Raw genomic sequence first — 15,456 nt, 5'->3', positions numbered from 1 at the left:
CTTCCTGTAATGTGCCATTAAATTGTTTTAAATCTTTCTACGGTGACCTGAGAACTGACATGAGAACACATACCCATGTGTCTCTGCAACCACTGCAGAGTTTAAGTGTGGAAGAACTAAACCTAAGGGATTATTCTAAGAACATTAAGGGTATTATTTAAACTTCAGCTTTTCCAAGCCCCACAGGAAAACGTCTCAGAGGAGCCCCAGAGAGGAAGGAGGCCCCAGGGTTTCACATTTACCCCAAAACAGGCATTTGTAACACATTAGGGGTGCCTAAGGGGGTAACGCACCACGTAAGGGCTTGGGCACCCTTTCTTGAGGGAAGCCCACTCCTAGACAAGAAGGCACTCAGAGGAGACAGAGACACACAGACTGTACCCATATACATGTATTTATAGACACAGACGTACCGAAGGACCAAAACCCCTACAAGCCACGAAAACCAACCACCCTGCCTCAGGGAGATGCCACCGCCCTTTTATAGTTGGCGCCTAAACGCCTCTGCCGGAACTAACTGCAGGGGCGCATCACACGCATCCGCTCTAGTGTCAGCCGTCTCTTGGTATATCCTTCCGCTAGAGAAAATACTCCCTTTTTAGGGCTCCCCCGTTGCTCGCTGCCCTCCTCCAGGCCCCTGGGCGGGCAGGGAGCTGGGGAAAAGAAGGAGAAATTCCCTAATGCCGCCCCATGCCCTCTGCGACCGAGCGTGGGGAAGTCTAAGCCACCTTTCCTCCGCCGACAGCGGCGAGGGACTCTTTTGTTACCGAAGTAGTATCCTTCCGCGGCCGCCTGCCGGAGTTGCTTCCGGGTCGGCCATTTTGTGTGGCCGCGGCGGGAGGGGCGGGAACAGCCGCGAAGTGGGGGGGCGGGCGAGAGTGGCGGGGGCGGTGCTGCGCGCCGGGAACAGCGGCGTGATCTGGGGGGGGCCCGAGCCGCCGCGTGAGTGGGGTCGGGGCGTGGGAAGGGGTTGGGGGGGGGTGAAGGGGGACCCCCGTGACGGGCGGACTTGAGGGTCTGAGGAGGGGGGGACCCCTGTGAGGGAGCAGTGCCGGGGGCCGATTTGGAGGGGATGGGAGCAGGCTGTTTTGGGGGTCCCGTTGGTTGTCAATATGGGGGCGGCACGGGGGAGGGAGCAAGGGGGGGGTCCCTGAGGCGAGTCCTGGCGCGGGAAGGAGGGTCCCTGCCCCGGGGGAGCTGGGGGGGGGGTCCTCGACCGGGGAGGGGAAATGGGCTCCTATATGCTACAAGGAGGGGGGCTCGGGAGGGGTTTTTTGGGGTGGGGGTGGCGGTGTCTTGAGGCATGTCTGCAGAGCTGGCACCGCCACCGGCTGCTCATGGGTGGGGGGGTTGGGTTTTTGAGAAGCGTGCTCTTCGCTTTTACTTCTGAAATGCGGCGAAGGGGAGGTGGAGGAGTTTGTCAATAGTAATCCAAGCTGCGAATGCTGTAAATAACTTTAAAAAAAAAAAAAAAAAAAGGAGCCTCAGACTTAAATCCTCCCTGAAAGCGTGCAGCTGGGAAGAGAGCAGGAATGCAAGGAGAGGCCTCCAAATAATAAGTGTCAAAGGTTCAGTTTAATATGAGCAGAGAAACTGATGTTTTTTGTTAATGGCCCAGCTTCTCCTTTCTTTTGCAAACGCACACGGAGTGGTGAACTCCAGTCTTGCAAATATGTAAGCTGGTGGTTAACTTTGTGAACGCAGAGTTCAGTGCAACTACTCATGCCCAGAAAACACGCAAATGTTTTCAGCGTGGGCGATGAGAATGAACATTTAAGAAATATTCTCTTTCCTACAAGAAGTGAGAAAGGGGAAAAAAACCCCAAACTCTATAAAGTCCTGAAGGGCAGAGGGGTTGTGGTAGTCACACACACGCATTGTAAATGCATCAAAGGTCCTGATTGCAGTGTAAACTGAGTAACTGCTCTGGGCTCTTGACTTCCAAGCTTCAGGTGTTGCACATAACTAACTGCATGCTCGGAAAAAGCTACATGTGCAGAATAGTTTTATAAAGTGACATGTGTTTGTGGAGGGAGATGATGTGGGTAGTGTGTCCTGCTGAGGTTTGCTGTTTGGCTTTACTTTAAAGGCCTTGTGCTACTCAGCCGGTTCTGTTGGTCACTGAGGAGAGGGTGGGATGTTTCTCTTGAAAGAATAAGAAGGAAATAGAGCTTTCCAACTATTTCATAGAACTGTAATTGAAGGAAAAAAAATCAGTCGAGGGCCTCAGTGCTGTTGGAGTCACTGTTCTGCTGGGTGGCACAGTGCTCATTTGCACAGACGTTTGTTTGTAGCCACTTACTGAACATTCTACATGAGTTAATGGATAGACTTGAAGTCAGGCTTTGATAGGACTGGCCTACCAGCGTAACCCTATCGTTGAGAAAAATGCTATAGTTCACTATTGCCGTAATTATGCTATGCTTTGTGTAGCTTGGAATAGAGACACTGTTGTCCAGTACGTTGAGCACAGCTTTTGGGTTCTGCTCCTTTTATGACCTTGAACAAGACACTGAAGTTACCAAGGTTTGTTTTATCCTCTACCAGCAAAGAACAGGGATAGTTCCCCCATGCTTAGTTGCTAGAGCTGGGGTCAGAGAGTGTCTCAGAGATTAAATCATGTTCCTGAAGTGCTTTAAAAATCAAATGATGTTGTGAACACCTTTGCCGTTGCATTTACAGGTTCTGCTCTTGGAACTGGATCCACATGGGCAAGTCTTTGTGTCCGTGCAAGGTGCTGTTGAGGTAAGCAGGATTTTGCAGGAGCTCTGGAGGCTTGTGGTGTCTGACCTGTTTGCTGAACCCATGTGCTGCCTTCTCTTGATGTTTCAGGGCATGGAACTGAAAAATATGATAAATATTTATGCCTGTTTATTGATCGTGTTGGGTCTAGTTCTGTATGGGAAGATGGTGTGTTCAGATGGGCTGTAGTTGTACAGCACTTTTAAAATGTCTCTGCCTCACTGCTTTTTGTCTGTTTGTTTTCTCTCTTGCTTTTAAAGCAGCTTTCGGCAAATACTTGTTCCCATGTATGAAGATGTCCTTAGTGGACCTAGGGAAGAGGTTGCTAGAAGCAGCTCGCAAAGGCGAAGATGACGAAGTGCGAAAGCTGATGGCAAGCGGTGCTCCCTTCACCACTGACTGGGTACGTCGGGGCGATAGACGTTGGTTTTCTGTGCGAAATGGGTTGCCTGCACTCTTTAGGGCTGAACCTAAAGGATACAAATGGAAATTGGAGCAGTAAAACCAGAGTGTGCATTGACAGAAAATGCCTCTCTGGATTTCTGTGGCAGAGCAGATTCCAGATAAAGCACTTTAAAAACCAAGACTTTCCTCAGGCAAAGGTGAGTTGATGTTTGTGTAAAGATTGATCTCTGCCTAATCCACGAGAGCTAAATCACAAGTGCCATGCTGCCCCGGCCAGCAGTGTATGTAGGGTTTGATGCTTTAAGACGTTCAGTTCCCAACAGCTGAGATAAATGATGAGTCAAGTCAAATTAGAAGAACTGTTAAACCTGTCAGTAATAGGAAGTTCTTTTAAGAATGCTTTATTTAATTGTTTAAATTTTCTCAGTCGAGAAACTCATCTTTGGGGTGGTTTTTTTGTTCCCTTAAAACCCTGAAAACAAACCAGCCCATCCCGAGTTGGAAAGGAAATAAAAGCTTTAATGAAACTGAAGAATAACAGTTGGATAAACAAGGAACAAACAAGTCATTGGTAGCCATTTTCCATCACCAGTTGTCATCATTTCCTAACTTACCAGTGTGTTCATTCATAACTTTGCGAGATGAAGGAATTAACTGTATCAAGAGGTAGCAGAGCCTAGTAATATTGTAATACTGCCCTTTTCTGACCAGTGGTGAGATTATTTGTCATGATATTGAAATGGCAGAGGTGTCCTGCTGTGGTTTGGAAAAGAGGCTCAGTGATGAAGGGGTGGCACAGTGGAGAAATTAAAAGCATGTTTGATCTTCAAGTTACCAGATAACGTAAAGATTCCTAGAAAATTTGAGGTTTGCTGGGAAAATTATTGGATGTGCAGCCCCCTATTTCTAAGTGGAGAAAAAAAATTAATTTATTCCAGAAGCTTTGTCATTTTAATTACTGCTGGATATACGCGTGGTGATTACTGTGCCTGTCCTCTTTTGCTGTGAACAGACAGTAACTCTTCTAAATTAACACACAGCTTGGGACGTCGCCTCTTCACCTCGCTGCCCAGTACGGCCACTATTCGACAGCAGAAGTGCTGCTTCGAGCTGGTGTTAGCAGAGATGCCCGAACAAAAGTGGACCGGACACCACTACATATGGCTGCAGCTGACGGACACACTCATATTGTAGAACTGCTAATTAGGGTAAGTATAGCAAATTAGGTATCACTTTAAGGCTGGTCTAAATCACCCTTGGAGTTCAGTGTTGATGTCCCTGTTCAAATGCTAGTGCAGGCACTACCTTTAAGACATTGAGAGGAGACAGCGCGCAGACAAGTAACGCTTATTTCTTTCAGAACGGGGCTGATGTAAATGCCAAGGACATGCTAAAAATGACTGCTTTGCACTGGGCAACAGAGCACAACCACCGAGACGTCGTAGAGCTGCTGCTCAAATATGGAGCTGATGTCCATGCTTTCAGCAAGTTTGATAAATCAGCTTTTGATATTGCTTTGGACAAGAACAATCCAGAGACTCTGGTAATGCTACAGGTAGGTTGAGGAGGGAGAAACTTGTTGGTAATTCTCTGGCCCACAGCTGTATCTGCGCTAGAGTGAGAGGGATCCTGTTGTGTCTGATGGGATCGTTCTCTGTTTGCAGAGAGAACCAGAAATATGGAGGTGGATGAGGTTTGTTTTATTTCTACATCAATTAGTCCATGCCTATTAGGACTCAGTGGGTGATAGGGTTTACTACCACAGATCTTGTGCGGTCGTAGTGTAAGTTGCCAAGTTTAGGTGGCAGTTTTGTCACAGCTTTTGCACTGGTGTCCCTGATGCATTGCAGAGAGAAATAATCTGTCTCTCAGATGTTTCAAGGATGCTAAATACCATTGCTTACCATAGAAAGCATGACAAATGTCTGCCCAACCCCACTCTTTCCTAGGAAGCAATGCAGAACCAGGTAAATACTCATCCAGAGAGAACAAATCCCATCACCAACACTGTGACTCTCACCTCACCATTTATTCTTACGCCAGGGGAAGTTCTCAATCTCACTAGTCTCGTCTCTTCAGCAAACACCAAAACAACCTCAGGTAAGGTTTTAAGTGACCTTGAATGGCAAAGTCTTGAAAAAATCTCCTAATACTGCTTACCAGTAGAGGGCAGATGGTCATTTAGTAGAGGAAAAGTGGTGAAATGTAGCCAAACACACCCAACTACTGCTTCCTGCCCTAGAATATTTTTGCTGTCAGAGGTAACAAAGCAGTTTTCTAGCTGATGTAAATAAAGGTGGTTCCACTGTGAGTGGCAAAGCTCTGCTGAGCTCAGCTGTGGGGCTGCTCCAGGTCTGTTACAAGCAACAGAGCTTGAGAAAATGGATTTGGCTGATTGCAACAGAAGAATAATGAGAGTTATTGCCTGTGCCAAATCCTGAGCACTGCAGAGCGGTTGGGGAACAGTTTGCTTTGTTCTTTACTGGCTACAAGAGTTGAGTGAATGTTTTGTTATATATAAATGTTGAGTAAGGAAACTGCAGAATAAGCAGGTCTATTGGATATGTAGATTACTCCTTATTTCTTCTGTCCCACTTATTAGATGGAAATAATTAGGTTCCTCATTGTTCTGTGAGCCTTATTTTCATGGGGAAAACACTTTTAACTTAAGGCTGAGGGCAAATTCTTTGTGTAATTCCAATTTTCATAACTCTTGAAGTGAATTTTGTGTATTTGGGGAAATCCAAACCATTGTTTCTTTTCAGTCTGAAGGAGGCTACTAAGTACAAGTTTTGTGAAGCTATTTGGCCTCATCCTGCAAACACTTCTGCATGTGAGTAATTCTTTCATTAGTGGGACTGTTCACATGCGTGAATGTTTGCTTATCAGCTAGAGAGTGCTTTTAAAATCCCAGATACTGATGTTCTGCAGTCCCACCCAGGCCTCTCTGCCTATGCCGGGCCACAGCGACTTCAGCAACACTGCAGACTTGCTCTCAAAGCTTTCAGGGCTGCTCGCAGCTTTGAGGCACTGACAGACCCTAATTTAGAAGGGGAGAAATGACCCAAAGCGTTCTTCTTCCACCCATGAGGAAAATGCAGCGTGGCTGGCGCAGAACATCTTCAGTCAAGGATATTCCACAAACTCAAAGGGGCATAAAACTTGGGATTTTTGTATCCTGGATGACGCTCTGGCCATGATCAGTGTCACTCTCTGCAGACGGATCTGGCTTTGCCTGGAAGCCAGGTAGGAGTCACAGAGGCCAATGCCATGCTGAAAAGCTGTTAGAAAACTTCTGATTTCCAGCTTAAACACATTCACAGCCTGTTTAGACCTTCTGGTGCAAATACAGCCCTTTAGTTGAAATCATTCTTCTTTTTCCATCGCCTCCATCCCTTTGATGTGGAAATCAATCCTGTCCCCTCTCTGCCTTTGTTTCACTGGGCTAAGCAAGCTGGTCACCCCGAGTCCCTTGAATCCGTCCACGGTATGTGGGTGAGCGGCTGCAGGCAGCGTTCCAGATGAGCTCTTGGCACTGGCCTTGTAAATCCTTGTCTCTTACTGCACCTCTCCTTGTCTATCCTGCAATGTAATTGCCTTTTTCAGTGCCACAACACGACAATGGCTTATCGTCCACATGTGACTGGGCTAAAATACCGTGGGTTTTTCCCCCCATGACACTTCAAGCATTGGCAGTAGCTGGTCAGTGTGAAAATAGATGGTGTCTCCTGCTCTAGGCCATGTCAGGAGGTTTTTTGCTCATTTCCCACAAGAGGGCATCAGCGACTGCACCTTCATTACAATAAAAATCTCTTCTTTAACTCTTATGACTAATAATTTTTCTTACCCCTCTTAAAATTCACTGTCTTCTGTTATTGAAAAGGTTTTTAAATGGGAACAAATATCTTTAGCTGGTCTGAGGAAATCTGGTTACAAAGCTGCTGAAAACAGTCACTAGGCCTGTGGCATTTTCATGTGCCTAGCCTATGGCTTTGTGAAAGTATCGTTCTTTGAAAATAAGTCCCTTGATAACCTTTGTAAAATCAGGAGCCAGTGAGAAAGACAGAAAATAGATTGCAGGGGTTAAGGCAGGGGAACTTTAGATGAACTTCCCTTTGTGTGCTTATAATCTATTTATCTACGCTGGCAATGAGGTACAGGATCTCTTTTTTTTTTTTTTTTTTTAAGAGGAATTGTGGGTTATATGCTCTGAGTTTGCACCCGTTTAATTAATTTCCTGTTCCATTCTTACTAAGTCTGCCTTTGAATAGGAATTACTATGGTCAATTGGAGGAAGAAACATTGTTTTTTGGAACTGAGAAGACTTGTTTATCCCATTCAAATCAATACACCATTGCAGTGACTGTGGTCTTTCCGCTACTGAACCTGAGAAGGGAGGAAGAAAGGACCTGCATGCCCAGTACATTGAAATAAAGTGATACATGTAGCCAATTTCTGCCTTTGAGCAAAAGTCTCTGTTAACTGACTTGTGCTGAAACGCTTGGTCCATGAAGTAATTCTGAAGACTGTACTTTCCCAACTGAGGGAGGACCTGGGTGCTGTAATATACTCATAATAGCCAACATGTTTAATATATTCTTTAGGTTTTGCAATTTTGAAAGTTGCAGTACAATGCGAAGCCAAGTAATTACGTGTGTAGCAACCTCTCTGTGCAACATTACAGCAATCAGACTCCAGCATGTCTGTGAGTGTGATCAGGCAGCGCAGCTGCGTCTCGAAGGGCTGTCTGTGTCTCCAGATCAAAGCTCGGCATGCCAACTAGCCCGGTAGACAGCCTGCCTTTCTGTAGTTCTTACAATAAAGCTGCAGCAAGTCAGTTCACATTTGCTGTTCTTTTTGTTACGTAATTCAGAAAAAACTTAATTAAATACTTGCTTTAAATGCAATTAAAATTATCATAAAATATGCAGAGTGGGTACAGTCTGTCATAAAGTAATATCAAAGCCCCTTTTACAGTTAGCAGTAGGAGGGGCACCTCTCATGAAAAATATGTACCACCTCCCTTTCTCCATTGACCAGTGGGAGCCCAGAAAATTCTTCATAGCTGATGTCTTGATCTTTAGATGACAAAATTGTTGCATTCTGACTGCTTTATTTGCTGTTTAGATATGGCAGATCCTGACAATCCTTCAGTTTGCCCTCATCTTTCCCAAGCAGGTGACTCGCATGTCTCTACAGTGCAGTTTTCCAATTCAACAACCTCTGTGCTTGCCACGCTTGCAGCCCTTGCTGAAGTATCAGCACCACTTTCCAACTCAAACAGAGACACAGGTAGGGGAAACGGGTCAGATGCCGATTCAAATTTGTGTTGTTCTAGCGAGTATCTTGCCAAGAAAGTGGAGGAGATTTAAGACGTGGAAGTGAATTTGCCTTTCAGGGTAAAGAAAAGATGACAATAAATATTTGTGAAGCTGTGGGTTCATTTTGTTTATTTATTTAATCCCAGTTCAAACTTAATGAAAAAAACAGCAATGGTTACCAATAGAAGTAACTTAATTTTTATTAACCAGCATGTCTGACCCTGACATCACAGTACGTTGCTCTTGATGTGCTTTCACAGTTATATAAAAAAGAAAAAAAAAACCCCAACAACAAAAAAACCCCCTCCAGAACATGAGTTTACTTTAATATATAAATGTAGATAAATATTTTTAAGAAGGAAATTGTCTGAAATGCTTTCTGTCCCCAGTTTGTGGTAAAATGTTGGTAGTCAAAAAAATGTTTTGAGTCTCTTGAGGATCTGGTAACTTTTTCTTATGGAAAGGTTTGGGCGTTTTTTGTGTTTGGGTTTTTTTATGATCTTTCATGGTATGTTTGTGGAGTGTAATGTTTGACCTTTTAATTAACTTCAGATTTAGAAATTTGATAAAGTTAAAGTTTATATAATCCTTTCACCTTGGAATTAATTTATTTTCCCCAAAGCTAAATGTTTTCCTAGAATCTAGAGATGAGCAATTTGACTTCTTTAAGCTGCTGGTGCCACACCACTGATTCCTTGACCTGCAGTGCTTGAGTGTTTTCCTCTTTGGCACCCAGAGCGCACATAACAGGTCAGATCCCCTCTGTTTCCTGCGCTTGCAGCATACGCTGGGAGCAGGATGCAGCCGAGGGTTTGCAATCCTGATTATTTGTGCAAGCCATTAAGTTACACAAGAAGTGTCCTGGGGAGTTGAACCAGTCCGTGGTCATCCAGCCAAACCAAATAGCCTCCTCATGGTTGTTTGGCCATGCTCGTGCAGACAGGGCTCTTGAGGCATGAAGAGTTTTTTTGTGTGTGGTTTGTCTTCATTAGAGCTGGGGGAAGGGTTGTGGAAGGAAGCTTTGCAGAGCCAGGTCTGCTTAACAGCTGACAGCTGCCTCCAGCTCCAGGCCTTTTAGTTTAATATGCTTGGATGCTAGTACTTATTAATTAACACAAAAAATGCTGGCTTTACTCTAGAAGACTTGTTTTGCTGAAGTGTAGTGGATTTTATTTTCTTTTCCCCTACTAAGACTTACTGTATTTCCCGATTTTTTTTTTTTTATCCCCCCCCCCCCCCCCCCCCATAAGCGGGCATCCCAGGAGTCTCAAGCTGCGTGCTTGAGCTTTTTCACTAGACTTCAGTTTCTATTCAAGGAAGAGAGAAGGAAACGCTGACTTTTTTTGGCACTTACTTTATTTCTCAAGGTAAGACGGAGGAAGTAGTGGAAGCAAATTCTGTCGATTCTGCCATACAACAAGTGGTTGGCAGTGGAGGGCAGCGCGTCATCGCCATTGTAACAGATGGAGTTCCCCTGAGCAGCCTGCAAACGGCCATCCCCACCAGTGGCCTCAGCCAGCCCTTCATCCTAACCATGCAAGATGGACAGCAAGGTAAGAAGGAGCTGAACTTGGAAGGCAGCGCTGAGGATTAACTTCAAAAAGAGAAAAAGAAACTGCTGCCTGTGAACCCTGTCGAGCCCCGCAACGCTGGCGGCTGGTGTGATGTGGCTTGTTGGCGCTGTGATGTAACAGATCCATGCCTGACTGCTGGGCCCCAGGAGGGGTTAAAATGTCTGTGAGACTTACGTCAGTGGTAAAGCTTGCCAGCAACTTATTTGTAGCTTAGTACACATTCACACTGCTATGCTTTAATATTTTGGTCTTTGCGTTAAGACCAAACACCTTTAGTAGAATGTTGCAGGAGGAGAAATGCCGAGTTAGCCGTTCTTTTTGGCAGCTGGGCAAAGACAATTCCTTTATCTTGTGGCGAACTTCCTGGTCTGGGAGTAAATCACGCAGCTGATGAAACTGCAACCTGTTACCTTTAGCAATCACTCCATTGTTCTTGTAAAACTTAGTATTAGGCCATTAAGCTTAAATATACCTTTTCTTCCCATAACTCTGGTTATATTGCCTAGGGTGATATAATCTTATCAATTTTACAAGGCAAATGTAAATCGTGTTCAGTAAAGCACGGCAGAGCTCCAGAGTGCTCTTACAGTGAATTTTTGTTTCTTCAAGGGATGTAATTCATCAGCCTTGTCCACTACCGACAATTCTTTTAGCATGTCCTAGGGATACTCCGTTATTTGGATTAATGTTGGTGCAGAAAAAGAGGATTAGGAAGCAGAGCAGCTCTCCTGTAACGTGCATACAGTGCTACAATGTGAGATGGGTTACATCAGTTGTGTCTGTTTACAGACTTCATGAGTGAAAAGCAATTTTCTAAAGCTGTTAATTATTCAGAATTATTTGCCAAATTACTACAAATAATTCCTGGCTTGTAACCTGTTCTGAGCCTAAGGAAGACAAAGGGAGAACTGTTCAGATAGTGCTACCTTCAGTAGCTCACGTGGTGCCTTTCTCCTTGGCTGGACGAATTCTTGCTACTGGCTTCCCAAAGTGAAAACCCATGTTTGCAGATTTAAAATGTGTTTGTTCTCTGGAGTATTTGCAGCTCTTGCATGCGCTTAAAGCTGATTCAGAGCTTAGCCAGTGGGACTGTGTACTGGGAATTTTCGAGAAGAGCTTTCTATTCCTCTTGCTTAGTCTGTCCCAGCTATTAACTGCATTACTGAAGCATTGGATTGGTAGTTTTTACCTTGTTCTCTAAGATGGAAATCTTTGATTTCAGTTTCTGTCAGCCCTGTTGTGGTGAAATATTCAGGTATTTCAGAGGCCTGAGTAGAGAAAACTGGAAACCCAGTCCAGAGTTTCTCTCCTCTCTGGGAAGACTTCAGCATTGCTGATCAGCAGGTCTCCTCTTTTTCTCCAGAACCACGCTAATGCACTGACTTCAGAGAAGTCTTTTAGGAAACATCTGTGCAAAAGCATGTCTCGCACTGTATAATTTGTCACCTTTTAATTTTTCAGTTTTAACTGTACCTGCTGGTCAGGTTGCAGAAGAGACTGTTCTTGAAGACAAAGGTGTCGCAGAAGACGAAGAAAAGCCACTGGCTAAGAAGCAAAAAGTGGAACAAAATACAGATGACTTAAAGGAAGACAAGGTAGATACTGCAGCTTGTAACTTTGATTGCTGTTGTCTCCTGCATGTTTCTCTGCTGTGCTGAGGATGTCGGGCTCCCGGTCTGCCAAAGCCATCTCAGAATAGAAATGAGCTGCGCCCTGCTCGGCTGAGTCTGGGGATGTCTCTGTAACAAACTCTGCTCAGAGGTTCCCTGCTCTTCCCGCGCATGGTCCTGTGTTAGCAGTGAACAGGCAAGAGGTTGAAAGGAGCGGTGCTCAGTTGGATATCGATAGGAGGAAAAGAGCCAGCTAAATCACTTGTGGCTGTTTTGCCTGTGCTGAAGGTGTAGCTCAGGGTTTTTAGATTAGTCGTGGTCGTTTACTGAGATTATTTAGGATTTCCTGTAGAAGCAGAGCATTACAGGCTGGGTGTAAGCCAAGCCTCAGCTCTTCACAAAGCAGCAGGAATGACTCTCCCATCACTCTCTGTTGGGGAGGAAGAACGTTCTTGATTGCCTCTCAACTTTTCAGCACTAATAGCTCTTTATTTTTCTTGCATCTTGGTTACACCTGCTTCCAACCTTTGAAATTCACGACAGTGAGATCATGCATAACTTCCCAGCCCACCTCCCTGCATGCTGTGGGGACACCTACCAGCCAGTTTGTGCATCCCCGTGTTCCGGTTGCCTCTGGTAATGTGTGACAAGCAAACCAGTTGAACAGAACTTGACCCAAGCACATTTCAAGCGCTGCCTAAGAGCATTTTGCTTTTATGACTCGTAACTGTTGGAGTGCTTGCACACCCCGTTGCCTTCATGTCACAGGTTGGGCCTCCATCGTGGGCTCTCTCAACTTTGTTTTCTGTAGGACAGTGTTGAAAGGGAAGTGCTACAGCAGCAGTTGCAAGAGGCGAACCGGAAGGCTCAGGAATATCGCAGCCAGCTCATGAAGAAAGAGCAAGAGGCGGAGGAGTACCGGCTGAAGCTGGCAGCCATGGTGAGGCAGCAGCCCAATGGAGTGGAGGTGACAGTGCTCGAAGAGGTCGCTGAGGTTGACCCGCTTGTGGTAACCTCGGAGGACATCAAGGAATCCGTTCTGGCCATGCTAGAAACAGATCAGCCAACCGATACAACTGTGGAGACTGTAACCTCCTAATCCTTGGTGATTGACTGGGTTTTGTACGGGAAAATAACCTTTTTTTTTTTTGTGTGTGTGTGTGTGTGTTAAATAAGGTGCTGTTGGCAAGTGGTGTTGGAGCAGAGGGCTGTTGTCAAAGCCACCCCGTTGCTGGGGGTAGAAGCTTCTCCAGCCACTTGCAATGTAACTCTGCTTTCAGCGTGGTGCCAAAAGGTGCTTTTAAAGCTTGACCTTGAGAGATTGGAAGCTTTTTAACAAAATCTTAGCCAGTGAGTGACCTAACGGCTTATTTGGTGATGTCAATACCTGCATTGTTGGGGAGTGGAAAAGAAATACCTCATTGCCAAAGCAGCTGGTATTAGCGCTCAGCTGCCTGGAAGTTACAGCACTGAAAACAGACTTTCTGCAATAACCTGAGGTGTTCGCTCCCTTTGGCGAAGTCGAGTGGCTGGATCTGGACCTTCAGAAAAAGTCGACTCTTGGGGTGTTGCTTTAAAATCTTCAGAGGTGTGGAGGGGATTTCCCCTTTCAGCCAGAGAGCAAGTTACGTTCTTTTTCTTGCAAAACCATGAATCTCCTTGATGGAGGCAACCTTCAATGCAAGAGCAAAGGCCAGGCTGAATGTCTGTCAGATGGAGCATTTCACGCTATCAGGGAATACCACGCTTCACACTCTGTGTTTCAGGAACAATTTGGGGAAGGTCTTTGTCAGACCCCTTAACTACCCAGAGGGATTGCAAAAAATTCCTCCTCAGTTTTATGGTATTTAGTCAAATGTTCTATTTGACACTTCTGCGCTGAACAGTAGCATTAACTGATTATATATGCAAAACTATACATACGGTGGTTGCTGCAAGACAGCTTGAGAGTCGAGTTGTCTCTGGAGATATATATGTCACTTTTTTTTACTAAACAGTTTTTATTTTTAAAGATACTAAAACCTTTTTTAAGAAGCAGCTGATCTTGTTACTGAAATGTTCGTGGTTTTTTTTTTACTCTCTGCAGGCCCATTTAGTGCAGGGATCCATTTAGTACGGTGGATTGTGGGTTTCAAGACAGCAGGGAACTGATTGGAAGCACCCCGAGTAATTGCGTGGAGCTCAATAGTGAAAGGTTATCAAGGGAAGTTTAGAAAAATACCATCACGCAAGCTGTGCTGTCGGCCGTGAAAAGGTTTTAAGGGCAAGGAGTGACTTGCAGGTCTGAGGCCCTAGCAGATGGGCTGCTCCCTGAGAATGTCTTCCTGCCAGACAATCCCTAGCTCTTTTGGCCTGTAGTTTACTGATTTAGGGTTTGTTGGGGTTTTTTTTGCCCTAGTTTTGTAACCATTGGCAGGATTCAAGGTAACAATTTGATTTCATGGTCCTTGCATTGCATTTTTCTGTGTTATTTCCAAGCCTGTCTGGATAATGCGTTTTTCTCTTGGTTCAGGTACTGCCTTTGTTACTGTTTCTTTGCTGATAGATCAGCCCATATTGTGACATTGGAGATGTAATACAGACTAACAAGTTCATAAAGGTATGAATGTGAGGTCACAGCTCCAAAGGAATCTCTCACCCCAAGAGGAAACTGCTTTTCATATTAAAATCAGTCAGTTCCTTGTGGTTGGACCTGAAAGGAAGGAGGGATCTGCCGAAATCCCCTCTTCAGCAACGTTTCACAGTGTTTCACTGGTTGGGTTCACCAGCGAGTGGTAGGAGAGGAAGGTTTATGTGACTGTTGTAAAGGCTTCGTGAGACTTGCTGAATTTCGAGAATCTAAGTGCATTTATTTATAACCAGTGTAGCTATATTTATAAATAAGACTTTTTTTATCTTTTTCCAAAAGATGTTTTGAAGAAGGCTTTAATAATTATTTTTTATGAACAAATGTTTGGAGAGACTTGGGTCCTGGCTGTTGATTACTTCAGTGTTTCCTCACTGACTTCAAGCATGCGTTATTTTCTTTTGTTCCCCAGAACATTGATGGTTTGGGTCTGTTTGAACTAAAAATCTGCGTCGGAGGGTTCAAGGCAGTATTAAAGTAAATCCAGGCAGATTCTTCTAATACCCAGAAGCATTTACGGATGTAAAGGGACACTGTCAATTTTGGCTTTTACATTTCGCCTGAAATTTGTGCTTATTATTTGTAAATTTGAAGAGCTCAGCAGCTGTAGCATATATAAACACTGCGTTGTGCCTTTGACAGCACTGCGATTCTCAGTTATTTCCATCCTTCTCCTGAAAAGGGTCGGTTTTGCCAAAAAGTCCCTTCAGCTGGGAAACAAACTTCCCCTTCAGAAGAGGAGGAAAAGAAAAAAAAAGTCCGTGGCACTCACGGTAACTGGATTTGGTTTATAGAGTTGGAACAAATAAAGCTGACAGTGTTCTTACTGCTTTGCCTTGTGGGGGGCTTAAATCACACTTTAATTTTATTTTTAGAAATACTCCCATACGGGTCTGAACAAAGACGAGGAGAATTTGATCTCTGCCCAGCGTTTAGAAAGAATTTAAACCCTGCTGCAGCCGTTGCTCTTCCACAGAAAGGATTTGGAGCTTTTTAAGCCAAGACCAGCAGTTTTCTGGTCAGTGCGTAGTCAGCTGTGGCAGCGTAGGGCTGTTCTGAAGCGGGTAAATAACCTCCCACTGGAGTCTGGGCCGGACTCTGCTGCGTCAGGGCTTTTCTCACCCACACCTTTGCCATCCTCGCACCACTTTCACCGGCCAGCGCAGGATTCGAAGAGG

General features: G+C 44.9%; 1 protein-coding gene across 7 annotated transcripts; it reads left to right on the top strand.

The window, feature by feature from the left end:
• The first annotated feature begins 880 nt into the window (after positions 1-880).
• GABPB2 (GA binding protein transcription factor subunit beta 2) lies at positions 881-15,109 on the top strand. 7 transcript variants are annotated; one of them, XM_069794173.1, is made up of 10 exons: positions 881-942; positions 2,683-2,745; positions 3,006-3,145; positions 4,188-4,355; positions 4,508-4,702; positions 5,097-5,247; positions 8,326-8,439; positions 9,836-10,021; positions 11,504-11,637; positions 12,464-15,109. In XM_069794173.1, the coding sequence occupies exons 3-10, from the start codon at positions 3,032-3,034 to the stop codon at positions 12,749-12,751; spliced, it is 1,350 nt and encodes a 449-aa protein (XP_069650274.1). In that variant the 5' UTR covers positions 881-942; positions 2,683-2,745; positions 3,006-3,031; the 3' UTR covers positions 12,752-15,109. The 7 variants fall into 7 exon arrangements, with proteins under 7 accessions (XP_069650274.1, XP_069650268.1, XP_069650271.1 ...); XM_069794167.1 differs by having other exon boundaries at positions 8,275-8,439; XM_069794170.1 differs by having other exon boundaries at positions 3,003-3,145; positions 8,275-8,439.
• Positions 15,110-15,456: the final 347 nt, after the last annotated feature.

This window comes from Haliaeetus albicilla, chromosome 10, assembly GCF_947461875.1.
Source record: "Haliaeetus albicilla chromosome 10, bHalAlb1.1, whole genome shotgun sequence".
NCBI lineage: Eukaryota > Metazoa > Chordata > Aves > Accipitriformes > Accipitridae > Haliaeetus > Haliaeetus albicilla.
The sequence above is the reverse complement of the archived record's forward strand: the minus strand, read 5'-3'. Positions and strand labels throughout refer to the sequence as shown.

What these genes read in the sequence shown, in the direction of transcription:
- GABPB2 (XM_069794167.1), top strand. Translation starts at nt 3,032, where the DNA reads ATGAAGATGTCCTTAGTGGACCTAGGGAAGAGGTTGCTAGAAGCAGCT. An exon ending in CTCCCTTCACCACTGACTGG is followed by an intron (nt 3,146 to 4,187) that starts GTACGTCGGGGC and finishes ATTAACACACAG; the next exon opens with CTTGGGACGTCGCCTCTTCA. An exon ending in ATGACTTAAAGGAAGACAAG is followed by an intron (nt 11,638 to 12,463) that starts GTAGATACTGCA and finishes TGTTTTCTGTAG; the next exon opens with GACAGTGTTGAAAGGGAAGT.